General features: G+C 40.1%; 1 protein-coding gene across 4 annotated transcripts in view; it reads right to left on the reverse strand.

The window, feature by feature from the left end:
* The window catches only part of fgd4a (FYVE, RhoGEF and PH domain containing 4a), a 60,128-nt gene that overhangs the window by 3,681 nt on the left and 28,527 nt on the right, over positions 1–27,920 (reverse strand). For 2 of the 4 annotated variants that reach the window (XM_075469385.1, XM_075469384.1), the window contains exons 2-15: positions 17,629–17,712; positions 9,525–9,677; positions 8,848–9,037; positions 6,009–6,417; positions 2,882–2,971; positions 2,624–2,769; positions 2,150–2,306; positions 1,797–1,935; positions 1,622–1,680; positions 1,389–1,535; positions 842–1,014; positions 586–616; positions 405–485; positions 191–316 (exon numbers count right to left, since the gene is read on the reverse strand). In XM_075469385.1, coding sequence (XP_075325500.1) covers positions 191–316; positions 405–485; positions 586–616; positions 842–1,014; positions 1,389–1,535; positions 1,622–1,680; positions 1,797–1,935; positions 2,150–2,306; positions 2,624–2,769; positions 2,882–2,971; positions 6,009–6,417; positions 8,848–9,037; positions 9,525–9,677; positions 17,629–17,712 — 1,985 coding nt within the window. Of the gene's footprint in view, positions 1–190; positions 317–404; positions 486–585; positions 617–841; positions 1,015–1,388; positions 1,536–1,621; positions 1,681–1,796; positions 1,936–2,149; positions 2,307–2,623; positions 2,770–2,881; positions 2,972–6,008; positions 6,418–6,981; positions 7,205–8,847; positions 9,038–9,524; positions 9,678–17,628; positions 17,713–22,210; positions 22,402–27,920 lie in introns of those variants that run through there. The other 2 variants (XM_075469386.1, XM_075469387.1) reach the window with 2 other exon arrangements.

Consider the following 27,920-nt stretch of genomic DNA (forward strand, 5'->3'; position numbering starts at 1 on the left):
CAATGGAAGCAACCATAACAGTCAAAATTATCATTCAATCTCGTGGATGCGAAGATAAAACTCAGAAAGTAAAAGGAAATATGCATTAAACATACACATTTTCTTTGTGTATATTTGTACTCATGAGCCTAAACCTCCCTGTCACCCTCTGCTGATACACAAGGCATCACTCAGCCTCAGGATGACTTACATAGCCGCAGGCTCTGCAGTGGTGTCTCCGCCGTGTCAGCGCATTGAAAGGCTCCTGACACTTCATGCACATCGTCACTTCATTGTCGCGGATCCAACGAGGGGCCCGTTTCCCCAGCTCAGCTTTCTGCATCGAAGTAAATACACCCTTAATATGACAATGCACACGTGTGCTGACAGTATTTAACTGTGTAGAGTTTTGATGTGACACCGACCGACACTTCCTCCACGTCCTTCTGAGCATTCTTGAATGACTCATTCTTTTGCTGGAAGATCTCTATGGTCTCCCGGAAAGCCTAAGAAAGAATAAGAACAGCATCAAAAGTGAGTGTCTTTGACTTAGCTTCAAACACAAAAAAATAAACAAGGGATATTACAGGATTGTACGGCGAGTACCTTGATCCAGCCTGCCTTGTCTTGCTCTGAGCTGAAGATGAAGAAAAGACAGAAAAAGCTTTAAAAACAGCGAAAAAAGCAGAATAACATTCACTGTTCCTTTGCAAACAATAAGAGAAACCAAGGCAGCACAGCTCCCAGCACCTATTTAAAGATTTACATGATTTCAAAACACATTAATGTGGAATAAGATGAGATGTTTTGCAATTAAACCTCGTGAAATTTCACGATATCTGTCAAACCTATAATAGAATACCTGGCCTGGAGTTCCAATGTCCTCTCCTTGCCTGACACTTGGAAAGTGTGAGGGTAGTCATCATTGGTCGTTTCCAGGACCTTCATGCCGTCGATCCCTATTCGCCTCCTCACTGTATACTTAGGTCCGCCCAGGCTGAATTTTGGGACGCAGTATAACAGCATGTTGTTGAACTGGCAGAAACAGAAACATGCAAAACTAAGTGAGATGAATGGATCAGCATAATTGTAGTCCAATCTCCGACATTTCTTCCTCCCAAAGGCTGCATTAAACTCTGCAGGTAACATCAATTACACAGATGGGAAACATTCTGCGTGCAGCTAATAAAGAACAACCCAAACATAATCACATCATGAGGCAATGTCAGTAATTGAGAGACTCCTGCATGTGACCCACTTGCATCCTCACACAGAGGTGTTCCCAGCCTGAAATAATTCACTTGTTTCCACTGACTGGTGCACACAAAGTCTCTCCCTCCTCACCACATTTCCCTGCAGTGCCCTTCATTAAATGGGGGGATGTTTGCAAGCTTGACAGTTTTTCTCACCAGGAAAAGGTATCTCTCCATCGCCGAGGTGTTCCTGGCAGCCAGCTTCAGAATGTGGCCCTCTTTGATGAACTCATTAGAGGGATTAACAATGTCCTCCTCTTCGCCCAGCATCTCGTATATCTCCATCAATTTCTTGAGATTCTCCTAGATGAGTTAGGGAGATTTTTTTCTTAGATAGATGTGAGAATGTTGTAGAGATTCTGTAACAGGGAATTAGCATCTCTACTTACAGATTTTCTTATGGCACTGTTGGAGTGAGTAGCTGCTGTAGCAATAATTTCTAATGATTCTGTAAAAAAGAAAGATTTTTACAGTTAAATAAAACAAAAAAAAAACAGACAGTACCCATTAAAACATAACTTAAGGGGAATAAAAATTCCACCTCACGGTATTATTTTCACTTACTTTCTGCATCTCTTCGGTCAGAGTCGTCCTGAGGCAGCTTCTTCAGGTAGTCTTTGAGCAGCATCTCGTATCGAGGGACTCTCTGCACCGGCTCCAACATGTGATGCTGAAGCGTCAGAGAGCCACAGACCTCTTGACTCTGGCAGGATATAAACAGAAAGCTTAACTTTTTCCTTTAACACTAAAGCTGTTCATACCATATCATATCATATGTCTTTGAATCCTATTTCTAATCTTAAGCTCAGAGAGACATGCTCATGTCCACTCTCCATCCAACAAGATAGCTTACAAACAACAGCAGTGCTTATAGTACAAGGCCTTTTCTAGGCCAGATTCTACTTCACAGTTTGTACCTGTATCTCCTGGATTAACGCCTTGAACTGAGGAGAACGGTCTGTCCACTGTTTGAGCAGCTCCATGGCCTTGTCGAAATTCTTCACATACTCAGCGTACATTTTGAGGAAAGGTGTGAGTTTCTGCAGGATGTCACCGATGCGAGGTGTGGACGCCCTGTAGGAAAGAAAAGATTATGACCGATTATTGATGGATCAAGTGACAAGGAAACCTTAATATAATCACTTATACATGTGAGTATAGCCTCTGTTTTCAGGCAAAAAAAGCTTTTAATGTTTACACTTGATGTACAGTTTATTTTTATTGTACTTAAACATGCACATTTGTGTCTGTGCTTTTGTTCTTGCAGGTCCAAAATTGATCATTTGAACCTAATTAATCAGCAACAGTTACAGCAGCCTTGGCAGCATACGTCTGAGCGGGGTAAGTTTGTTGAAGAATCCTACAACATTTATGTTTCAGCTGAAGCTCACCATTCCCCCATTCGTTTCTCCAGATCTGGAAGCAGAAACTGGCTGTGAAAGGCGTTGATGGATGAGATGTTGGAGAAGATGTTCTTCACCACATCAACAGGGAAAGTTCCTTTATTGGCCTCCTCCATTAGTTTAGCACAGAATACCTGGAAAGCCGTGTGCATTTTTGGTGAATTTAGGTTTTCTTACCGTGAGGTGTAAAATGCACATTGATTAGTCAGAAAACAGAAGTGAGATAAATTTTACTTAGTTCCTCACCTGGTCCAGCAGGTTAAGTCGAGTTACATAGGCCTTCTCTGTGTGCAAGAGCTCACTGGCGATTTTAAACAGCTTCTGCTCATTTGTCTCCTGAAAAGAGAGGTGACAGTAATGGGAATATTTACATGGGTTTTGGGGCAAAAACTTTAGTAACCTCTCAATAACGCAGTAAGGTCTTGACCCTATGTGAATAAAAAAAATAAATGAAAATCAACTGAATCATTTCTGATAACTGCATTAGTGAAGTGTGATAGTGATCTTATTCTGCTACACAAAACAATCAGATACAGCTGCACAGTTTGTAGGCAGCTTTATGATGGTTTCAGTCTGATACTCCTCTTTAAATGGTATTGTTTTATCTGGGTTAAAGGGGCCTCATTATGCATTTAATGGAGAAGTGAGGAAATGTTGAGCACCATTGCCGTACAACTCTATTTTCACATCTTTGTCATTGGAAAATGCAACTTCCAAGTTCCTGTTTGACTGAAATCTAACTACAAAACATTTTCTTGCAAAGACTTGCTGCATTGATGTTAGTTCAACTCCTCAGTGACTCATCAGCTGTTTGAGGTCAGTCTTGTGTTAAATGTAGCTATGCACAACATCGTGTCGTGTAACCCTGGAGTGTGTTATTTACACTAGACTGAGAGTGGGTTGGGCTGCGGTGAAGTGGGGGCGGGAGCTCTCAGAACAGGAAATGAAAATATGGAAGAAGGGAAATTACACCAAGATCTACAAAGACACAGCCCTGTAAAAGCAAGCTTCAGGTGAAAAGCCATTTATGTTGCATGTGTGTGTTGCATACTGTGACATTTTACAAGCACGTGACCATTAAAGTGCAGTATTTCCTGCTTTGCATGGGCACAATGAAGCGTTATCGTCCTCTTAAGTACTAGTCTGAGTGACCTGAGAGCAATCAGCCTATAACTTCCTCATAATTCATTCGTCAATACAATCAGAATGTTGATAATCCTCTGGTGAGTTGAACATGACTTTTCACATGCTAGCCTCCACATTTTGTATGTTAGAAGAACTTTAAGAAAACAACAAGACTGCAACTAAATTTGTTTTGAAATGAGCACTGTTGAACAGAGAACGTCTTGGATTAACAGCAATGGAAAGAAGTACATTTACTCAAGTTTTGCTTAAGCAGTCATCTGGGGTAGTTTGCATGAGTATTTCAGTTTTAAGGTACATACATCTTTGAGGTACATATTACATTTCAGTACTTTTCTTTAGTTCTCTTAGTTCTTACTTTTTACTTTTCAGATTAGGATTTTACACACAAAAATATCCATATGCTTATTAAATACAGTGTGCTACTTAAATACTTTAAGCAGTATTTACAAACCTTTCTGATTTGTGTTTATTTGTGACTTGACACGATTATAAAGATCTTTTAGGATCAAGCAGTATTATGGTATATATTTCACCTATAATAATAACAATAATTGTATATATAATTGTATGTAATTTTATATAATATTGTACATATTGTTGTCAGAATATTGTTCTTTTTTCTTTCCAAATCCCTGAAATGTGACATGAACGCTCACATTTCAGCTGTGACCCAATGAACAAGAGGTGACCTCATGACTGGGTCACACAGGACTAAAATACTCTCTAAAATAAAAATAGCCTCTTTGTCACAGTCACTTTTCTACACATTTCTACCCAAAAGAAAGAGACTGGTGCACGGCTCCAAAAATATATTTTTTTAACCACTGATACCAGTGGCTATGGCAGTGCCTGCCACATGAAATTCCCCTCAGATTCATTAGTAAGATGCTCAACTACACGCAGCAGCATTCTCCTGAAGTAGTTTAAACCAGCTCCATCTCAAACAGACTTTACAGTAAAATGCTGCTTACATAACTTATCAATGCATGAATATTAATCGTCATGTTGTATATAATCTGACAATTCTTGGAGACCATTTGCTCGAAGAGCACATTTTATTCTTTAAAGTGGAGACACTTTGGCCTGTCACACTATGAAAAGTGCATGAAGAATTAATAATAACAGTCTTATTAAGTATCTCAGTGAGCCCTGAAGGTAAAGCAGCATCAGCAATAGCTGAACCTGATTGTCATCATTGATATGTTAGAACAGTCTATTTTTGCAGACTTCTGTAGCTATGTTAGCAGCTTCTATTAAAACTGACCAAGAGATAGTTTCATCTGAAAGTAGAACGCTGTGTTGTTACTGGTGGTTGTGTAATGCACTTGTATACTTTTCGTTGTTATGTTTTATTGGTGTTGTGGTTTTCTTGGTGCTTTTATCTAAATGATTCAAGCTTTACAAAGGGAGACATGGTGTACTTAAGAAGTTGTTTGTACCACGATACAGAAAAGAGGAGCTGCATTGTATTGAATGTTAGCTTAAGGTCATTTTAAACCTACAAACGTGATCTGCTTATAAATCCAGGTAGTTGAAAGAGAGCCACTCAAAGTTAATCATTATGAATCAATGAAATACCTTACTAGATGATGCTTCTAGATTCTACAAAAGGAAATGTAATATCTCTAAGCCCAAAGAAGAATAGCTCATCACCAAAGTTATTTTCAGACATAACGTGGTCTTCAAAAATACAACCCTAAAAATGCTATGTATTCACTGTGGGGCTTGAAAAGGTACATTTTTGGAGCACTACAATCTCTGGCTTTACTTTAGGCTTTTCCTCTTTCATACCATTGACTGCAGAGTTGCTGCAGAGTTTTTTTTCGTCCCTGACAAAACAGAGACGGATCTCAACCTGAAATATTTTTAATCTGTAGACAACAGCCGGCACCATGGTTTCTCATGGGGGTTTGTTGCTAGGGCACAAACTCAGCTGCTCAAATGTTCGACATCTGTTCAGGCTTAACACAAAATAACCCGTGTGAGACACACACAAACTTCTTCTGTGTCACTCGATCCTAACAATGTAAGTTTGAGTATTTAATTGTACTGAAAGCTGAGAAAAATCAATAAACACATGTTGTTAGTCTAACAGAAACCAAAGAGTCAGAGCCAAAACCAGCTCTATTTGCTCTGATTATGTCAAATGTGAGGAAAAAAATACATTGCAAGTGGGTGCAGGGAAACAATATGAATGTGAAAAATCAATCAGTAGTGATGTCCATACCTTATTGTCTGTGCTCCCTTCTTCACTCCTTTGCTCGCTTTCTGTTTTAGTCCCACTGTCCTCATTCTCAATGTTGCTCTCTGAATCAGTTCTGTCTGCATTTGAAGGTGAATGATCATCATTCTGTTCTGCACTTCCCATATCTCCATTCACCAGGTCGCCAGTCTCTTTCCTCGTACTGTCAAGAGATTTCTTCTCACTCTCCTCCTTCTCTTTGCTCTGCTCCATCTGCACTAGCACCCCGTTAGCTGCTGGTTTCTGGGCATCCTGTGTTGGGGCAGCTACAGAGGAGTGGTTCTCCTGAGTTCTGCTGACCTCCATTTTCTGGAAGGCACGCTGAACCGGGCTGCAGTTGGGAGCCTTGTTGATATGTCTGAGCGGCGAGTTGTCTCTCTTGTTCTCTGAGTTGCTGGAGGAAGAGAGGAAAAGGCAAAGGAGGAAGTCTGTCAGCTCAGCAAGAGCACAGAAAGAGCTAACTAAGACCGTTCCCCTTAAACAAAACTTAAAAGAAAAAGAGTAGAAGAAACAAAGATTACAGGAGGCTGTTCTCTAGCTACTCAAGATGGCATGTTGTCAGAGAGCGTGGGGCACAGCGGTGAGCAGAGCAGAGGATTTTTCCATGCAAGTGTGAGAGTTAAAAATAAAGCAGAGGAGATGCACAAACTTCTTGTCATCCTGTGACGCTGCTGTAACAGAAGGTGTGAGCAAAGAATGGAGGAAAAGTGATGAAGAGGACAGGAGGAAAATTAGTACTCCCAAGAGGTACATGCTGTCCTACTTTAACACACAGAGAGCTTGCTTTATATAGGCCGCATTGTAGGTTCTCTTTCTCTTTGCTGTGACATGAATGAAATACTTAAACAGTTTGCATGAAACAATTTAAAACACAGCCAAAGAATAGAAGCCAGATAAACACAAAAACAAGCACATTAGCACGCACAATATCACAATTCAGCTGCCCTACATCCTGTACCAGCATTCGGTGTAGCTGTTTCCCCCTGTGAGTGACTCTCCGGACCTCCTGTATTAGTAACAAGCAGCAACTGAAGCCACTGTATGTCATTTCAGTTTAGCTGAAATCCGCTCTGTTGAAAAACTGGCAGCAAATACAATCGACTGCACTTATATTCGAAGTGCATGTCTAGCTACTTCTTTATCTGTTTTCAAACCTTTACTGATACAAGAGACGTTCTCTGTTGCAATGAGCTCAACTGCCCAGAAGAAACAGGAAGTGTATATAAATAGAGGAACAACAGTCTGGTGAAGCTCTCTGCTGATGAATCAGTTCTGGGCTGTTAGCCACCTGAATTGTATATTATAGTTTGAATGAATTGTATAATATAACAATATATTTTCACCTCTCAGCGGAAGACCGACTGATACTGTTATTAGCCAATGAGAGACACAAATCTATAATCAGAAAAGCACACACTTTGCAGGAGCACAAACTCGTTCCTCTTTGCACACAAGTAGGTGTTCCAGTGCATGACCGCATTCAAAAACAAGCTGAACTAGATAAGAATATGGAGCAGCTTCCCTTCTATCACGGCTATGTAGGTGCCTTAAAGGCAGCCAAGTGCCATGTGAATCAGATTAGTATATTAGTAGGCTAATTCTTCTCTCAGAAGCTGTGGGTCTTTCCCTTCGTTCTGTTCCAGCGCCACTAGAGTTGTAATTCCCACAGCCCAGCAGAGTCTGAATGAGAAAGATGCATCAGATTGCAGAGATTAACCTCATTTCACACTTGAAAATTACATGAAAGGTGTGGAGAAAGCTTGGAATTTTTCTTAGATTTTGCAATTCTGTTTTCAGACATCCAATGCAGAGAGGAGCTGGAAATGCGACGGCCACAGAATTAAGACAACATGTGAAATATTAGTGGACTGCTGCTTTTGCAGTTTGAGCAACTGTACGAGTAGTTGGGACAAGGGCACCATTGTTGTGCCTCTCAACACTTTTAATGTGGGCCTCTTTAAAAGAGACTTGGCTCCAGCTATAATCTAAACTTCCATAAGTTGTGACAAAACACAATGCCCAAGTAAGGAGGATATACTCAGGTTAGCTTAGGTAAGCTGTGCATAATCGTCATTTTATGCCACATAAGAAGTAGAAAAGCTGCCATTCACTTTAAAAACCAACAGAAAACTTGAGCCACCATGTAACACTGAGGGAACAATATCAAAGCCAGAAAATTTCATTTGTGAAGTGACTCAGAGAGATCCTACCTCACTCTCCTGGGTTTCATCTCCCACCAGTGAGTCCTGTCCCACAACTGAATGAGGAACTGTGTTTCCCCTCGCCTGTACAAATCTTCTTTCATCCCCTTGCTGACGCTTGGCTTGTCAGGCACTGACTAATCTCCACCGGCTCTCTTTCAAGCTCTCACGAATAAGGTACAATCAACAAGTCAGGGCTGAGGACTTTAATCGAGATACTTCTGCTTTTCATCGAAGATATAGCCAGTACACAATGTTAGGAAAGCAGATCTTTTCCGTCACTTTGATTACAACAGCCTCATTGAGGATGTTTTATGACAAAAGCCCTGAAGTGATGGAAGATGGAATTATTCAACCACAACCGCTTAGTCATGAGAGAAATTACTGTGTCAGCCACAGACTGTGATAAAATTTTCAATCAGCTGAATATCCAAAAATGATTGCAAAAAAAAAAAAAAAACCTTGCTAATTCCTGCAGAAATCATTCAGTCACATCATAACTCAGAACTAATTATTTCTTAACACCATATACTTTCCATTCATTTTCATTATTTCTTTGGACACAAGAGAAGAAAAAAAAAAAGCACACCACCAGAGATAATTCCATAGCCTAAAGCCAGTACCTGTTCTCCTCAAAGCGGCTGATCAGGTCTGACACTTTGGAGTTTTTTTCCCTGTTTCTCTCTCGGGTCACAGCCCCCATTTTTCCTCCTCTGTCCTCCATGCCGGGTCTGAGTGGTGATTTCTGGATGAGGCCCAGTGGGGATGAGATTGGTGTCACTGGACTGTGGAGGTGCACTGGCTTTGGAGGCACTGAAGAGAAGACAGATGGAGAGCAAATATCTTTGAATTCCGATGAAAGCCTTGTTGAGTTTCATATGGAGATATATGTCACCGCAGCTTCAATTTGGAGCTGAAGGGGGCAGCATAAGCTATCTCAAGTGACACCACTGTTAAGAACCTTTAACATCCAATATGCAAAAAACAACAAGCCAAACTCAGTATGGAGTAACTGAGATGTTTACTTCTTTTTCCACATATCACAAGTTAGTGATTGAATTTCCTGTTTGACTTAGAGCAGCAGAGAGAATGGGGCACTGTGATCATTCTTATCTGTGTACAATGATTAACTCAGCTGAAATAAAAGAGGTTCACTGATCTTCCGGTTTACTGATTCCAAGACAGCTTACATGAACACAGAAATATAGGGGACTATAAATCCTTAGGCACTGCTCACCTATTTAGCATATAATCTTTTTCGAAAGGTTTAGGCTGTATCCCAGGACCTGTTATTACGTACCTTGAGGTTTACTTTGCAGCCAAGACCTGCCGCCAGGTACTCTTCCATTGACCCCTCCCCTGCTCTTGTCAGCTGTCCCTCCGACTGCCCGAGTCAGACACTCCTGCACAGTGGGTGTGTTGCTGTGTTTGCCCGCTGGGCTGCTGCCTAGAGCTGAAGGACACAGAGAGAAAGCGGAAAAGTATGCCTATTAGTACGAGATCCATAAAAAAATCTAAATCTATTAATTTTTCTCACACATAGATTTGAGAGTGAAGAAACAGATGGTTACAGATTACACACTGTCAACATTATATAGGTATTTTAGCATTATTGTTACCAATGACCTTCACAGTAGCACATAATACGATACATTATGAATATCTTTGCAGTGGCTGCTCAGAGACAATGAGACATGGGTGAAGCTTTTATCTTTTATCAAAAAATGAGAGATTGTTCTGATTCCTGACAGTTCAATCTTTTTACCACATTGTGGCATATTGAACATGGCGACTGTTCTGCTTGTAGTGTTACAAAGCAATTGATTTCTGGTCATTTTTTTTGCACAACTCATGCATTTGCACCTCACCGAAGGACTACTATCATAAGTACTGCTAAAAGTAAATGTTCAGAAGAGTATAGTGCAAGTGCACATCTGAAGCCCATACAAATAATCTACAGTTTTTTCACACAGATTATTTTAGAACATTCCAATCCATGCTATTGTGCAGCCATGTTGAAATGTGCTGACCAACGATAATTGGGTTTATTACATTGTAAATTCATAATGCAAATTAAAGAATGTTTACACAAGTTGAAGATGTTAAATTAGCAAATTCATTCTATTCAAGATTATATAGTCTTTTTTTTTTTAAGGTTACACACTAGGCTGGCACAGTAGTGAGGTGGTTTGCACCGAAACCTCACAGCAAGAAGGTTCATGGTTCTGAACATTTCTATGCTGGAAGTTGCATGTTCTCATTGTATCAGTTTCTTTTTTTTCACAACCCTACAATATACTGGCAACTTATCCAAGGTGTGCCCTGCTTCTCACAAAATGTCAGCAAATGGCTTCAGCCCCAACGATCCACAACAGGCTAAAACAGGTAAATGAAACAAATACATTACACATTTTTCAAAAACCATTATGCCTCTTCTTTTACATTACTAAAAATTTCAGCAAGTCACTATTTTTTGTAAAGAAAAACCTGAGTGTGTCCCATGCAGCGGGCAATTATTTCTGCCACGTGGCCATGGCTGTGAATAAGATTATGATAAACAGCTGAAGACTAAATATCAGCCAGTGTAAGACACTTCGGTTGATTATCCTGCTAATGATCCAATTGATGACGAGCACCAGTGAGACTTTTTCCCACCCAGCTGGTCACAGATGGCACAGCATAAGTGTTTAGATTGAGCATGCAGACAGATTTAATGGAGCAACTGACACAGTGTTTACAGTAGCCTAAATCCACCTCTCTCTGACCTCATAGCACATGCAAACACACACACAGACACACACACACCCACAAGCCTGTATGGAGCAGCCTAGTAAGGCTAATGCCCTTATATGGATTTACTTTGCCAAAGTGTGTGTATGCGCTGTTGTTATCCAACCAAGTATTAGTAAGTGGACTGGTTTCAATTTAAGGTGTGTGTTATACAACAAAAGGCACTGATCAATAGGCTGGATGCAGAAATCAATGCACTTGGCTAATATTTATGAATAAAAAAGTAGGCAGTGGAAGAGTGCAATCTAAACCTGAAGTTGTCTGGAACATAAAGTATAAAGGCTTACACTTTTATATAAAAATATTTTATGTCCATTCTGTTTTCAGTCATTAAGGCTGTGTGGTGAAGAGAGTTTAATATGGTCTTCATCTGTTTGGCACTCAGTAAAAACATTTTTTTCCATCCTTGTATCATAAATTACTGAGAAGAGATCTTAACTTCTTGGTGTCTCTTCTTCTTCTTCTGTCTAAAAATAGATCAACCATCTGAACTTTCAGAACATCATGCACACTAACCACACTATTTCGGATAAATAATATTAAGAGAACAAATCTGCAACTAATTTGACAAGTAATGATTTATCAAAGTAATTTTTTAAGCTATAGAACATTAATGAACATTGATGATTTGGACAGCTGAATGACTATCTGAAGATTTCTGCTAACAAGATGCATTTATACTGTTTTCTTGCAATTTTGGTAATTGTTAGTAATAAACAAAAATATATGATAAGAATAAAATAATGGTTACTTGCGACCCACGACTGGCATTAGAGAAAAAAATGTATGCATGAGACATGTACAGCGTGCCCCACAAGACGCATTTTGTTTACGAAAAATTGTTACTATGTGCCAAAATGGTGCTTGGAACCCCATGTTTATTTTTCCCAAAGAGATCTTTATCTCACCAGTCCTGAAACAAAAAGAGAAAGAAACGACCACAGAATCATACAGTCACGGTTTCTATTTTTACAGACTGACCGTAATTAAAGACAACAGCTCGAGCAACTGTCTGCCTGGATATGGTCCCACGCTATGTTTTGGAGAGCCAACTTTCTAGACATGGCCTCAAAATAACCAATTAATTATGAAGGCTACCTCAGGAATTACTCTTGATTAGGTGGTTGTCTTCCCTTTGCAGCCACATTAAGGGGTTATAAGAAAACAACCAGCAATAAGTTGTGTATTACATTATACATATATGGCCCAAAATAAAGTCTTTGCATGTAAATTGCACATTACATGTAGTATTTATCCTGGAAGATTGTAGGAGCTCTGCTCTCCTCAGCCTGGCTCTGTCTCCTACGGTTGTGAGAAACTGTGCCCAAGCTGTAAATCAGCTCTACGCTGTGGGTTTTTCAATTGAAGTGACTTATCTGTACAGGTATGCTAATTAATGCCGTTCAAGATAAGAGAGATGTAAACAGAGATGCAAGTGTATCTCTGCAAGCTTCTAATTCCTCTGACGATTGTTAGAAAAAGATCTTAAGATCAGATCAATAATCTTAAAGCTGCTATCTGAATCATTAGGGCAATGAAGCGCAGCTAAAGCTGTTACAGTAAAAATAGGATGAACTTTAAAAAAAAAAGTTTTATCATTAAAACTGTTGAAATAAGTGGGAGACCGCTGCATACAGTAAATTAGAGGCAGGCAGCCACTGTGCTGAAGAAACACTTTGATTCTCCATCTCCATCTGTGTGACAGAAAGGGAGCCCTGCTCTCTGAAGCTGATACATGCACATTGCAGAAGAAAGCAGCAGAGGGGCCTCTAAAGGAGAACTTTAAGGGAAAAAAAACTGAGAAACTTTCAGTGTGATCTAGGAAGTGAGAAACTGCGACTTGATTTTTGTTTCAGTATGATGAGACTTGGAAACACAGCAACTGCCCCCTCTTTTTATTTGAAGCTTAATTTGATTTCACTACAAGCTCCACTGAGTTCGAAGGCACCTGCATCTATCTTAGAAAATTCAAAGTTGCACAGCTGGCCTGAGACATGTGAGATGCTTTTGTAAAGGTCAAGTATCAGAAGCAGTGCGGTTGGGAAGCAGTGACTGCAACAGCTGATAAGCAACCAGCAACCCTCTGCTTTCACAGAAACAATCCAAATTTATCGACAACATGAGACACTTTTTCTTAGTGGGTGAGCTACAGAGCTATAATCATATGAGTGCAGCATATGTATGTATGTATGTATGTATGTATGTATGTATGTATGTATGTATGTATGTGTGTCTGTGGACAGTGTATGGTACAATAGCATTCAAGTCGGCACCCCAACCCCTTTCCAAAAAACAAAAGTCCTAATTCTCAGACAACAACAGTGCATCAAAGTTTACTGCATGCCTGTAAGGCAAGCTAAAGGAATGCACCAGTCCAGCACAAATATCTTTCTCTGCAACAATAAAACAAGCAATGTCCGAAAATAGTGAATATTACAAACTTGAGCCTAAAATAGCCTGGTTTGGTTCCAAGCACAGTAACTTGTCCCAGTTTGTTCTTCAGATACTTCAGTAAGTTTTAAATTTGACTGCCATAAAATTTTGCGCAATCCTGGTGAATCTTAATGACTTTCTGAAATCATTTTAATGTGATTTTGAGGTTTTTTTTGAGTGGTTTAAGAAATGTGAGGCATCAAATTACTTCTTTGTGTACATAAATGATAACAAATTGACCTCCTTAAAATCAAACAGACTGCAGTGAGGCTTCTGGCTCTGTGGGGATGTACCACACACTTCTGAGCCATATGTTCAGCATGCACAATGTTTGACTGACTCGGAGGACTTCTTCTTCTTTATAGAGAGCACAATTTCACTCGCATGAGTTTATTTTTAAATGAATTAATTCTGGCAACAAATGTAGTGAAAACAAGCAGACCAAAATGGTTTTAATACTTGTGCCAACCTATATCCACCTTCCATCTCCACCCTCTTCTATGTGTGCAAGGGATTGTGGATGTTTTGAGAGCATCGAGGATACACTGATAGGTCATTCAAAGGTTCCATCATAGCAGTACTTTGGCAAGATTTTATGATGTGGAATCATAACAACATGTCCTTTCTCATGAGCAACACAAATTATGTGAATGTCTTTGCTTTTGCAGGTTACACGCTAAAATACTAGACAAATTAGAATATTGATAAGAAAATGGCACAGGGTGAAAAAACAACTGATAACCAAAGTTCTTAGATCCTAATCAATAATAGGTACATGTAAGTCTGTGAAAACTTTTATGGAAAAATTCATCCAATGAACGACAGGACGCTTAACTAAAAAAACCCATAAATTGTCACCTTTGCCGTAACTGTCTTTTATGAGTCTGACTTTTGCTGCCCCGCCTCCCTTCCTTATTTGGCAAAATGTGCTCTGATACTTTCGCATGGAAGTGCCAGGTGAAAAAACAAAAGGCACACCTGTCTGAGTGGTGCAGTGTGTCCCCACCCTGCCAGCAGCTCAGCCCCAGGCAGAGGAGTATCGGCTTGAAACGACTCTGCCTTCTCGCCTTGTGGCCCCACAGACTAGCGGGCGAGACTCTCAGATCACAAGGAATGTCTGAGAGGACTCTTTACAAATTCTCCTTCTTCATAATAAATGCAGACATATCGAAGAATGTGTGGGTGGCACTTTCACAGTCACAGCATGTGGGATTATGAGCCAGTGGATAGCTAAAGTGAGCCACTGGCCACATTAAAATGTATCAAATACAGGCTCAAAGATTTTTGAAAGTTAAACAGTGAAACACTGACCAACAGATAAAGAGAAGGCCGACACAAGACCATGTGAGATTGTTCTATCCTTTCTCAAAGCACGATCAGGTGGTGTGTTTTGGATGATTTATAAATAAAAAAAACAAGTAGATACAATGAAAGCGAGATACAGCATCCTAACGAAAAACAATGGTGGTTTTAAACATTGAGCTAATTCAGGAAGGAACTCACCCGGTGTTTGAGACAGACAGGAACACAGATGTATAGCCAGTCTCCACCGAAGGACAGTGCTGGGATTTTAAGAGTGAGTGGCTCCCAGAAGAGAACTAAGTTTAGGTTTCATGCAGTCTTCCCAGGGAGTGCTGCTGTGAGAGAATCAGCTCAGCAAGGAGATTTACAGAACAGCAGGACTCCTCCCTCACTCTCACTCCCCCTTTTTTAAGTGGCTTTTAAAAAGTAAAGAGCCCCACTACATTATACTACTCTGCAACTCTGACCTGAGAAGACCTGCGGATTTCTAATTTAAAAAGCAACAAATCTACAATCAGCACATGTGAGAGAGCAAAGTGTCACTCCTGGAAGAACAATATTTCTCTGTTACATGTTTAAATTAACAGTAATAAAACAGCAAATGTGAAGATGTGATTTATACCACAATAAATTCAACTGTATGTGCCCGTCGCTTGCAAGTACAAAATGAATAAAGTGTTCTCAGGCCTCCTCTCATTCATAATCTCATTTGTTTTAATACGACCATAAATTAAGCAACAAACACAGCAGAAGTTTGGTGTGAAACATGGCCACAAGTAGAGAACTGCACTTCTTATTCTGTCTGTCCCTTTTATCAGTCAGCCAGATAAATGATCAGCACAGTAAAGCTGCCCGAGGCACGTCACAGCAGTTCTTTTTCTACAAAATAAAAGTCTAAATGAAGCTCGACAGGATCTTATCTACTTTTCATCTAATTATCTTCCTGTTATATTTGTGAAAATATCTAAAGCAACCAAAAAGAAAAGCCAGAAAAACAATAACAAAAAAATAAACAATAAATGAATGCAATAATGCAAAATGGTTGTTCTGTAAAAACCCGAAACATCAAGCAAAAAAAAAGCAAAATCAAGCTACATGAAAACGAAAGAATGAAGTTAGTTCTGATCATTAACAAGATGTACCTTTAGCAGAAGTCAGCATAGGGAACTGCAACTCTTGCCTCTGCATGGTGCCTGTGATAGTCATGTCCTATGGTGCCCACCTTTTGAGTAACTGCCGACCTACACTGATATATAGCAACTTTGAGCTATCACTTGGTTAAAAAAATAAAAATAAGAACCCACACTGACAGGAAACCTTAATTCTGACTGTGATATGTCAAAAAGAGCTATGCAAACCTCATTGGTCTGAGTGAAAAAAATGGAAGGCGTGTGCTGATCTTACACATAGTCATTCACACGCACAAGCGCACAGTTAACAGATTGTTTGTCACCTTCAAGTTCAGCGTCATATGTTATGCCCTAGCGGAATAGGGTTTGAAGGAATGACAAGCGCTATCTTGCTCCTCGAGTAAACCAGTTGGACCAGCATGAATTCCATTCCCTAATTTAACCTCCAAAATTGCCTTTACTGACAGGCAAGTGCTGTGAGGGATATTTGACCTCAGTGGGATCTACAGTTGAATTCAGAATTCTGGATTCTTTAGCAAACACAATCAGGCTGCTGCAGAAGGACAACCTGGTTACTTAAAAGATGTACTTTCTTGTTTATTTGATAGTTTACATTTTCAAAGATAATAAGTATTTTTCTTAATATAGGTCAAAGTTAATATGCAGAGACTAAGTGCTACTTTTTCCCCACTCAGTCTGCATGCAAACACACATTTACAAATTGTAGCTGCAGTCCATGTCTGGCTTTACTCTGGTATACGAGGCATACATTGCGCCGATCTTGCACTATGGGTGAGGCAGTTTGAATGTCACCGGCACGCATTGTGGATTAGCCATTTCCGTTCAACTGCCCAGACTTTCTTCAGATTAACCCTGCCTCATTCTCTAATCCAAGGTCCCAGTGTGAGATTAGAACCCCAGTCTGCTTTGGATCTGAGAGCACGGCTGACCGGACAACGTGATAAAAGGGAAACAAAAGTGACATAACTATAGATGATGAGATGATGGCAAAAGAAGGAGACCAAAAAAGAATTAAACCAGCAGGAAAAATTAACCAAAATGACGAGCAGCTGGACTAAGAGAAGAAATACAGGTAAAAAGCCAGATGGATGAGTGAGATGGTATACGGCTTACAGGAGAGAATTCAATGACAGAGAAAAGAAAGTGGGAAAAATTCAAGAGACAAGGAACCAGAGGAAACCATCCATTTATCAAATACAAGCAGAGCTCCAGCCACACAGATCTACACACGTTTGTTATAAAAATAGAACAGAAACCAGAAGTTTTTTTTAACACCTCTCCATAGGAGAAGCCACAGGGAAGATTTTTATTTTGTACTTTTCAGAGCATCATCCTGCATATTTTCTGTCCATATCAACTTTGCCCTACAAGCTTACTTTAGGGTGAAAGATTTCCTAAGTAACTTGAGCATTTTGCAATATTTGCTCATATCTAGAAAATACTAAAATACTTTGGTATAATTCAACATGATTGTGATTTTAAATGCTAATTTGTGTAATCCTCCTGCTGTGAATCAGAAGGTGACTGACTGGTAATAAAGCTTTGCATCTTATTAGACTCAGATGGCTGCGTTATACCACACCTCACAAGAGATAAAGATCAAAAGAAAATCACTAGAATGACAACCAAAAACTACAAAACAATGAACAACCTTATCAGAACACGCGAGTATGATATGAACACAAAAACAAGGGAAACAGTTAGGCGAGTAGAGGTCAGCCTTCATACCTTTCGACTGTTCGATTTTCACCGCCACACAGGCCTCGTCATCAGCACTTTTGGTCTGGCAACAGACAGTTTTGACTCTCCTCTCTGCAAAAACAAAAGACAACAATTGAAGAAAACTGGAGAAATTGAGAATACTCCAATAGTCAACCTACATATGAGGCAGGAGCTCTGAGCACTTTATGTATGAGGAGCACCAACAGAGGAGTTCAAATGAGGATGAAGGGATGAGAGAGAAACACAAGTGCGCTGCATTTATCATGAGCTAGAGTAGACTTTGTGTTTGTTTAAGAAAATGAGAAGAAATATACCTCCCCTTGGAGACAGAAACTCTAATTAGCCTGTCTGTGAAATGTAGGGCATCATCTGTGGGGAGAGCCAACACTCTTTCAACACAGCCATTTAATATGCACATAAAAGATTAAAGAGAAAATAGTAACGATTACAAAAACAATGACGGGCTCATGAGTATTACACAGCCCCCAAACACACACACACACACACACACACACACACACACACACACACACACACACACACACACACACACACACACACACACACACACATATAACTTGATAATATCACAAGCATTACAGCACACAGACAGTCTGATCAAATGTACGGGTTGAATAAGTGCACGTCTAAGTCTAACAATATAACAGCTGTCCAACAGTTAGCACGTTTCTAGCTTGACTTGTGACCTGCGTAAACTGTGTCGCTCAAACCTAAATCCACTCAGTAGAGATTAAAACTGATCTGACCTCATTTTTTCCCCAAGTGTTGGCAATGTGGTGACAGTGACAGACACCAATCTCCCAAGCCTGATGACAAGAAGACAAGAAGCTGTAAACTGCCAATTGTACAGTCTATTTACAGTCTATATGACTGATGAATGTTATCTCTAAAATACTGGCATCAGCTTCCAGCGTAGGAAAAGAAAAAGAAATCTCATAGAAAACTACAAAACTCACTGTTTAGAGCTTGTCAAAATTCAAGTTGTTCAAAAATTCAACAAGAATGTTGATTTGTGGATCAGTAATTGTAGTTCTTAAACAATTCTAATGTCATGTTCTTCATTTTATGTTTTTGTCACATGTTCTGTGTTTCTGTCTCGACTTCAGTTTTGCCATGTCCTCACCTTTTTCCTCAGTTCCCTCTGCTCTGCCATCAGCTTCACTCCCTTCACCTGTGTTCATTATCATCAGCTGAACCATGTCACCAATCACTCTCCCCACAGTATTTAGTCTCCCGGTTGTTCATAGTCATTTGTCAGATTCTTTCTGTCAAGTCAGGTTTGTCACCGGCACGTTGCTGATCATAGTCTACTAAAGTCATTGTTGTTCATGTCAAGTCAGGTTTGTTTGTTCCTTGTTTTTCTAAAAATGTATTTTAAGTGGTAGGTTTTTATTGGACCCAACTCTAAGCAGTAATTTATTATAAAATTTTGCTTGAGATGCTAATTTTCACTTAGCATCTAGTGCTCTGAACTGCAAGAGTGGGTGCTGCCCCAAAATAATTTCAGAAGCATACGTTTACTGCTCTCTTCGGGTCGGGAATGAGATCCTTCCCCAAGTGGAGGAGTTCAAGTATCTCGGGGTCTTGTTCACGAGTGAGGGACGAATGAAACAGGAGATTGACAGACGGATCGGTGCGGCGTCTGCAGTGATGTGGGCTCTGCACCGGCCCGTCGTGGTGAAGAAGGAGCTGAGCCAGAAGGCGAAGCTCTCGATTTACCGGTCAATCTATGTTCCTACCCTCACCTATGGTCACGAGCTGTGGGTAGTGACCGAAAGAACGAGATCGCGAATACAAGCGGCCGAAATGAGTTTCCTCCGCAGGGTGTCTGGGCTCTCCCTTAGAGATAGGGTGAGAAGCTCGGTCATCCGGGAGGGGCTCGGAGTAGAACCGCTGCTCCTCCGCATCGAGAGGAGTCAGATGAGGTGGCTCGGGCATCTGGTGAGAATGCCTCCTGGACGCCTCCCCGGTGAGGTGTTCCGGGCCCGTCCCACTGGGAAGAGGCCCCGGGGAAGAACCAGGACACGTTGGAGAGACTATGTTTCTCAGCTGGCCTGGGAACGCCTCGGGGTCCCCCCAGAAGAGCTGGAGGAAGTGGCCGGGGACAGGGACGTCTGGGTCTCTCTGCTCAAGCTGCTGCCCCCGCGACCCGACCCCCGGACCAGCGGAAGATAATAGATGGATGGATGGATGGATGGATGGATGGATGGATGGACGTTTACTGATGGAAATGTATCACACAATGGCCCTAACTGACGAGCACAACTTTTTTTTTTTTTTTTCAATAAAAAAAAAAAAAAAAGCTCTGACTCTGGACTGGCTGTTTAGGGTTGACATTTACAGTCACATTTAATTTCAAATGGTCAAACAGAACTAGTAAATGTTAAAATTACTTCCAATAAGTCGCCTGAAATACTAGAAGATGGACTGTCATAAAATTTCATGAAGACATTTCTGAATTTGACTTTCATGACCTTTATGACAATTTTTTTTTCTTGTCTTCTTTACTTTAAATATTGGAATTGAAATCGAAGGCAAATATCAATCATTCCCACAAGAACGTTTTACGCATTACTTGCCTTTTGAACCAACAACACAATAGTGCTGAAATGAGACGACATAATGGATCGTGGATAATGACACTTAAAGGAAAAGTGGACTCTCTCAGAGGGAGGCCGTGCAACTGTCAGGAGGAAGTACAGATGACGTTGTGATCGTGTGTGTGTGTGAAGGGGGAATAATATTCTGGCTAAGGGATTAAAGGAGGGCTTTCTCCACCCACCATCTGGACTCCTCATGACAGGCCTGCCTGCTGTTCACACATGCACAGTGCACACACAATCCACGCACACACACCAATTTATGGGACAATACATAATTTGAAGCTAAAGTTAAAAATATAAAACACTTAAGCAGCTTATCAGTGGGATTATGTTCACATCAGACACTTCACTACAGAGACAGCCTGCCAGCTTCGCTCCTCCTGCTGACTTTCATGTGATGTCACACACCTATTGTTTCCAAAGTGGGGGATGTGTCACTACTGAAAACACACACACAAAGCAGAGAATGCCACACACTATGCAAGGACCTTTCTACATGGGACAAAAAGGTGTGATAAGCAAGTTTCCAAGTGAGGGGTTTGGGAGAAACAACTGAGGAGAGTCTGCTGGCCTGACCCTAAGACTTTCTGTTCCTGTCTGTTAACTTCCTGTTTTTTTATTATATAATCTTCATGTCTGCAGAAAAAGAAATTTCCCAGAAATAACATGCACATATATGCACATGCAGAGTGAACACTGGGTATTGGTAAGCTAGATGTTGAGAAGTAAAGGGTGATGGTAGGTTTGAACAGCTTCTAAGAATGAAACAGAAACCATTTTTTCCTATTGACATTTCAATGACAAGTTTGTGGAAGCACCAATAAGATACTGCAGAGAAAAAAAACAATTCTTGTAATTTAGGGTAACAAGAAAAACATCTTTTCGAAGTACTGAATGAGGAACTGAAAAAGCTAAGAGGATCTTCTTTAATTCACTGCAAGAACGGGTGAATATGAACCGTCCAGGTGAGGAACGTGCATGATTCATAAGACACAACCTGTGAACTGGTTAAAAGAAATCATTTTAAGAATATCTTGTGTGTCTTTGATGATCTGTCTGCTTCATAACAAATTAAACACCCATCAAAGTAGGTGAGGGAAAAGCAAATTCGTCACAGTCAAGGAAGAGAAAAGATGTGTTCTTGTCACCTGAAAACATTTTCAACCTCTGTGGCAATCAATAGCTTGTTATGAAAAAAGACACATCTGTGATCCCAGCAGTGGCTTGTATTTGAATCAGGGAGGATCAAAAGCATGTCGGTCTGCTTCCCTTACATTTTTCAAATTGCACTTTTCAAGGGGTGGTTCAGAACTGATGCACAGATCTCATTTTGACAGCTAAAAAAATGATTCCTGACTAAAAGAGCTTTGCGAACCAGAAATGTGTGTATGTGTCCAAACCATCTCATGATCAAAACGTTGTGTAAACTGACCCTTAATCTTTAAAAACAATCTCCTCGCAGTTGCGATTTACATTTACCTGAGGTTATAGATTTATTTTCACTGGAAATGCTGTCTCGAACAAAGCCCACGATGTAAAAACAAATCTATGCATTATCACACATTACACTAAAACGCACAAACTATCTAAACACTAACATTCATTTAAAGACAAAGCCTGCGATATTTAGTTTTTTCCTTCTATTAAACTGAGTCAGTGAGAAGAACAGATCAACCAATTGCCAGTTCTGCCAGTTACCTTGTACTAAAAAAAACTAGGAATAAACAGACAAGCCTCATGTTTAGAATATTTTAAAGGTGACTACACTCATACTGCTCTCATCTGGCAACACCTGTGTGTGGGTTTCTGTTAAAAATGCTTCTCCAAGAGTACTTTTTTTTTTTTCCCCCTTTCTCAGTGGTTCACCAACATTTGTCACCTCTACATCCTTTTACTCAAACCAAAACAACCATTTTCTCATGATGTCTGTCAGGTTACAAAAATTGTAAACATTTCTGCAGTACCTGTGAGCACTCCTCTCGAGAACAGCTGGGTTTTCTCCTTCCTGTCAGTCAAACAGTGTTTGTCCATTTCATGACCCCTTTTTAACTCCATAATTCAAGCATCTAAAAGGAAATCACAATCTTTCTACAGGCATGAGTTTCCCTGTTGGCTGGTTTGTTCACGTCTGTCTTTCCCCCTCAGACACTCAGTGTACCTGCCCATGTTACTGCACGAACCGGTTCCTTGGAAACCGAAGTCACCAGGTGAGGGAGAGAATAGCAGGAAGGGAGGAGGGACAACTTCGTCCTTCACGATGTTGATTCACAGTCACATTTAAACACTGCCCTAATAATGATTGGAGGGTTAGCCAGCATTCAAGGACACAGTTACTCTGAAGCGGGAGGAGAGAACAGAAAGAAGAATGAAAAGAAAGGAGGGGGTGAAAGCGTGGTAATTCAATGGTGAGGAGTGAGGGGGAAGGTGCAGTGGGAAGCAGAAGTGAAAAAGATTCGAATTAACAATCCGTTGCAGTTAATAGTTTTTAAAAAAACGTTTTTGCTTCTTGGAATATTAACCAATTACTCTTCACGTGTCTAATATGATGCACCGAGTTCTCTATGTGGCCAGTTTTCTGCCTCTGTGTCAATACAACCTAAGTGTATTTTCTCATAACTACATTACTAAAATCTGACAGCACAAATCCCTTTGAGGCCCAATTTGAATCTAGTCTCAACCCTGATATACTGCATCTGAAATGCAGACTCTAAAATTCAAGAAACAAAATTACAGAGGAGACTGTGCACGCAACTACCCATAATGATGAGAAATAGATGTAATTACATATCAAAATAACGACTGCATCTGACCATAAGGACATAAAAATGCTAAGTGACCTCAGTTTCATTTGCATGACGGTCCTAGATTGAGATAACTACTATTCAAATGGAACTCATAAATAATGGAGAGGAGAGAATATATTAACATGCTAAGTCACACCCCTTTAATCATACTGATGTTCATGCTGCTGATAATATGTGTGATGCCGTGCGTGTGTGTGAGCGCATGTCATGCCTGACACATAATTTTGGCTACTCAAAGAGGCCAGATGTATCTGTCTCCTTTCACTCCAGTCCTTTCATATTACCAAAGAGCAATGGCTTTCTGTCACAAACATAATAGAGTGAAAATTAAAAGGCCTTGTAAAGACCTTATGTGGTCTGGACAGCCAGATGAGACCCCCTTTCTTCTGCTAGCGATGCAAACAAAAAATATGATATAGTATACTCCTCATATAACTATTCAGTACTCTAGTTCAAATAAAAGGCTAATTAGAAAATAATTTACAGCCAGGCCCATCAAAAGGGGTAAAACAAAATGAGAACAATGGAGCAAACAACACCACTGGGTTGACTATTAAAGCAATCTGATGAACAACAACAACAACAAAAAAATAGATGCAGGGATCACATTCTCTCATTCGTAGTGCTAAACGATGGACATCTCTAAGGCCAGACTTCACACCATTTTCTTATTTTCTTTACAGTAACTATAGATTCATGTTAGGCTAAATCATACATTTTAACAATGTTTTTGCTGTTTCTGACTAAGCTAATTGATTTACTCTTAGCTATAGACTACTAGCTATCAAATAGCCCTCGTTGACAATGGCAAGATATCATCAAACTGATGCTAACTCATACAAAACAATAGTATACTCTCCTCTTTCAAAATCCATTTTGGGCCTTGGTACAGCAGGATTTCAAGGAGAGTGCTTGGCATCACTCATTGGGTCTACATGGTGAGATTAATTTGATTATAGCTATAGTTGGGCTATGCTCCTTATTTAAGCAAGGGTAATTATCCTTGGATATATAACGTTGAATGATTCGAATCATTGGCACAAAGCATGTCATACCCCGGTACGATAGGTGGCGCTGTACCCATTTCAACTATTGCTAATAGTTGACTTACGGTTGACCGCTTCACCACCAACATGACCCCGGGAAAAAATCTCGAGCATGCGCAGAAAGCAAAGTCCAACTCACCACGTGCTTCACCGTCTACAAGCACGTTTAGTGTGACTTTCAACCGAGTTATCTCGGGGTCTTAATCCGATCGCAAGTAACCCGATCCGATTCAATTTCTTGTCAGATTAAGGCGTCTACATGAACTTAATATCAGTCTTATTGTAATTTAGCCCTTAATCCGATTTTTACAGTGCCATGTAACCCCACTGACTGTTTACAGAACATTATCCCTCAGAAGTGTGAACATTCACTGTGTTATTGTTACAGGAACTGTTGTGGTGTGGATGACCCTAAACTCAAACAAAAGAAACATCCTCATTCCCGCTTGTGATGCATTAAGTCTCCATTTGTCTTTCGAGTGCATGCACTGCTGTCTGAACTGTACTTCAGTCCCCCTCCTCAGATTGACCTGCAGCTCAGACGTAGGTGAGAGAAGAAAATAGCTGTTTTTTCACATGTCAGTGAAATAATTTGTCTTGTCTTTGTGGAACTTCAGTGGAGATTCAGGCAACCACAAACCCTCTTGTTTCCTTGAAAAAAATTCTCAATGGTTAAAAGCATTTTAGGCAGATATTATTGGCTGCAACTGAAAATGAATAGTCGAATGTAGTAAAATTAAGCTGTTCCTTCACAAATGCCAACAAGATTACACAAGAAATATTTGCAGCCAGCTACAAAATTACACTTCCTTCCTCTTTACTCCCTCCTCACATTCCACTTACTTTTGTGCCTCATAAATTATGTACATAATGTGCCAATGCCATGCATTTCCCCTATGTTTCCCAGTATGCTCCTTTCACATCCCCAGCATGAGAAAATAAGCTCTTAGCATGATCTGAACATGTTCTCTGGCCCATGTCTAATGATGGCAAGCCAACCGGGTGACTGTGGTGAATGGGTGTGCTGTGATCCTGAACGTGCTCAGGTTCAGGACCACACTTTGTCTTGAGACCTCAGGGAACATACTGTATAATGACAGAAAGACATGGAAACCATGTTTCTCCGTTATCACTGCAGAAATGATCATCCCCCAAAGAGAGATGACCATAACTGAATATCTTAACATGCTATAGTATAGTTGCATAGAGAAAGAGGGTTGCAATCAAACATCTGTGTAGACTTGTAGCCTATTATCACTCTGCACTGAGAAAAAAGACTGACTGATAACAGCGATACGCCACTGACCCAACCCCCTTACTATGTATCTTTTCTTTCAACCACCGGCCCCTTGTCTCTTCCTCTATCACCATCTTTTCCGTCCCCTCCACCCCCTATGACCTGCTCATTCACCTAGGAAAACAGATCGCAGCTGCTGGATGGGAGCTCCCATATGTGTCAATCAATATCCTGTCTGCCCAATTACCACATGTGACTGAGTCCCAGCAGACCGGTGTGTTCATAAATGAACAACAATGCTTACTTGCGGCAGGCTTTTTTTTATGTTAACTGCAAATCAAGTATCCCTAAAAGGCCTTACAGATTGAGAGCAGATATGTGAAAGTGACCTATCTTCAGCACAATGAAATCAAATATAGAGAGAGAGGCCATCAAAGAGGCATAACGTGAACTGCAGCACACCAGCTGCAGTCACATACAACGATTGTGTTAATTCAATGAATTTGTGCTTTGTTGAGGCATCCATAAAGGATATGTCTTCCTATATTGAAGCTGTTTTAAGTTAGTGTCCTTGCACAACGTTCATTTCATTTTCCATCAGCTCAGCAAAAGTAAAGTACTTCCTGACTCAGAAAAATAGCTTCAGCTCCATAAATAACCCCATGTGAAATTCCCACAAACTAATAGTGGAGAATGAATTGTTATTACTCATCTGAGACTTGCTACATATTCATGATGATCAAAACATTGAGTTGCACATAGTGATATTGTAATGCACAGAGTAAAAGCCAGCACACAACTGAATTCTGCACACAAAAAGTGACAGAACATGACATTTCCGAAAGGTCGTGGATGACAGAGGTTTTTTCTTAGTTGCTGTATTCTGACAGCGCAATGACAGGCTGAGGAAGCTTGTGGCTGTAAAAAGATGGTTGTTGCGGTGTGAGGAGCAGATCTATATAGGGAGTATAGGGAATTACTCACTGAGTCTGGTCCTTTATTTTATTATTTATTTTTTCGTTAGCACAAGTTTCTTGTGTTTACCTTGAATAGGGATGGCTCAGGTAATCCTGAAACATCCCATAGTTAAGCTGCTATAGGCCTAGACTGCTGGGGGGCCTCATCTGTCACACCTTTCCTCACTTTACTCTCTTTATGTATATGTGATATTATTGTGGTCATTAACTCGTGTTTCCCTGTTCCAACAGATATCCTTTGAATGGTGTTACAGTGCCGCCGCCGCCGCTGCGGCCCTCCCCCCTCCCCCCTTTCTGTCTTCTCAAACCCCAGCTGGTCAAGGCGGATGGCCACCCTTCCTGAGTCTGGTTCTGCCAGAGGTTTCTTCCTGTTAAAAGGGAGTCGTTTCTCTCCACAGTCGCCTCAGGCACGCTCAGGCCGGGAGATTGGACCGAAAAACAAAAAGTTTTCAGTGCAATCTGTTGGTTTTCTTAGCTAGGAAATTGGTTTGAATTGGCTCTATATGAACGAATTGGATTATTTTATGAATTATGATTATTATTAATTAATTGAATTCCAATTGGCTTGAATTGGACTTACTATCTAAGTGCCTTGAGATTACATTTGTTGTATTTGGCGCTATATAAATAAAAATGAATTGAATTGAATTGAATGAATAGAATAACTTTTCAACCCTTTCCAAAACTAAAGTTATACAGGAAACAGAAAAGCTAAAGAAACTGAGCAATCAGGATATTTATCATTATAAGCTGCAAATATCCTGCTAGCTTCATATATGAACATATGTGCTGAAGCTGGAGACAAAGTTTTTTTTCCCCCCTTGTGTGGTTAAAGGAAACACGAAAATACGCTAATTTCATGTTGGCACATCCATGTAGTATTTCTCCATTGTTTGGTTAGGTGCAGGCTAATATTAGGAACTTCAGCAATACCACCATTGACCTTTGTTTTTGGAGAACATCATCTGCTCCTTAAGTTACTGTTACATTTGACAAAAACAATGGCAAACTGCCATCACCCTAAAAGCCTTGGTTACTGTTGAAATTCAAACATGTTATGAAAACAAAAAAATCTGCTAACCCAGTGAGCTAAATTCATCTTCAGCTTGGAAATTCCTCCAACAAAGTTTACTTGCCATCGAAAAAACAAGTGGCTTATTGTCTGATGTCAGTATTTTCACATGCACAGTTGAGCCAAGCTACGGTTTCACCTGGCCATTTAATTGTATCTCTGTCCTTATTCCACAATGTAAAGAAAGTTTGTCTTTAATTTACAGATTTGACCTTTATTCTTTAAATCTGTAAAATATAAATTAAATATCTTGTGACTTTACATTTCTATAGTATGAATAACCAGTTTCCAATTTTCCAAGACAAACTTGAGTTTTACTTGACATAAAGTGACATTAAAATACATTTGCAGTGGTGGGTACTTTGACTTAAGTCGGTTTCATGTTGGTTAGTCTAAAGACTGATGAGAGGGTTAAATTCAAGTCCAAAAAGTTAATCTGTCAGGGAAGTGTGACTCAGCTTAGTTGCAATTGAATTTTGTTGTGGTTTTCAATGTTTGAATGGCTGAGAACAGTGTTACATTTAACAAAGAAATGCTC

Source organism: Odontesthes bonariensis, chromosome 7, assembly GCF_027942865.1.
Source record: "Odontesthes bonariensis isolate fOdoBon6 chromosome 7, fOdoBon6.hap1, whole genome shotgun sequence".
In the NCBI taxonomy this organism is placed as follows: Eukaryota; Metazoa; Chordata; class Actinopteri; order Atheriniformes; family Atherinopsidae; genus Odontesthes; species Odontesthes bonariensis.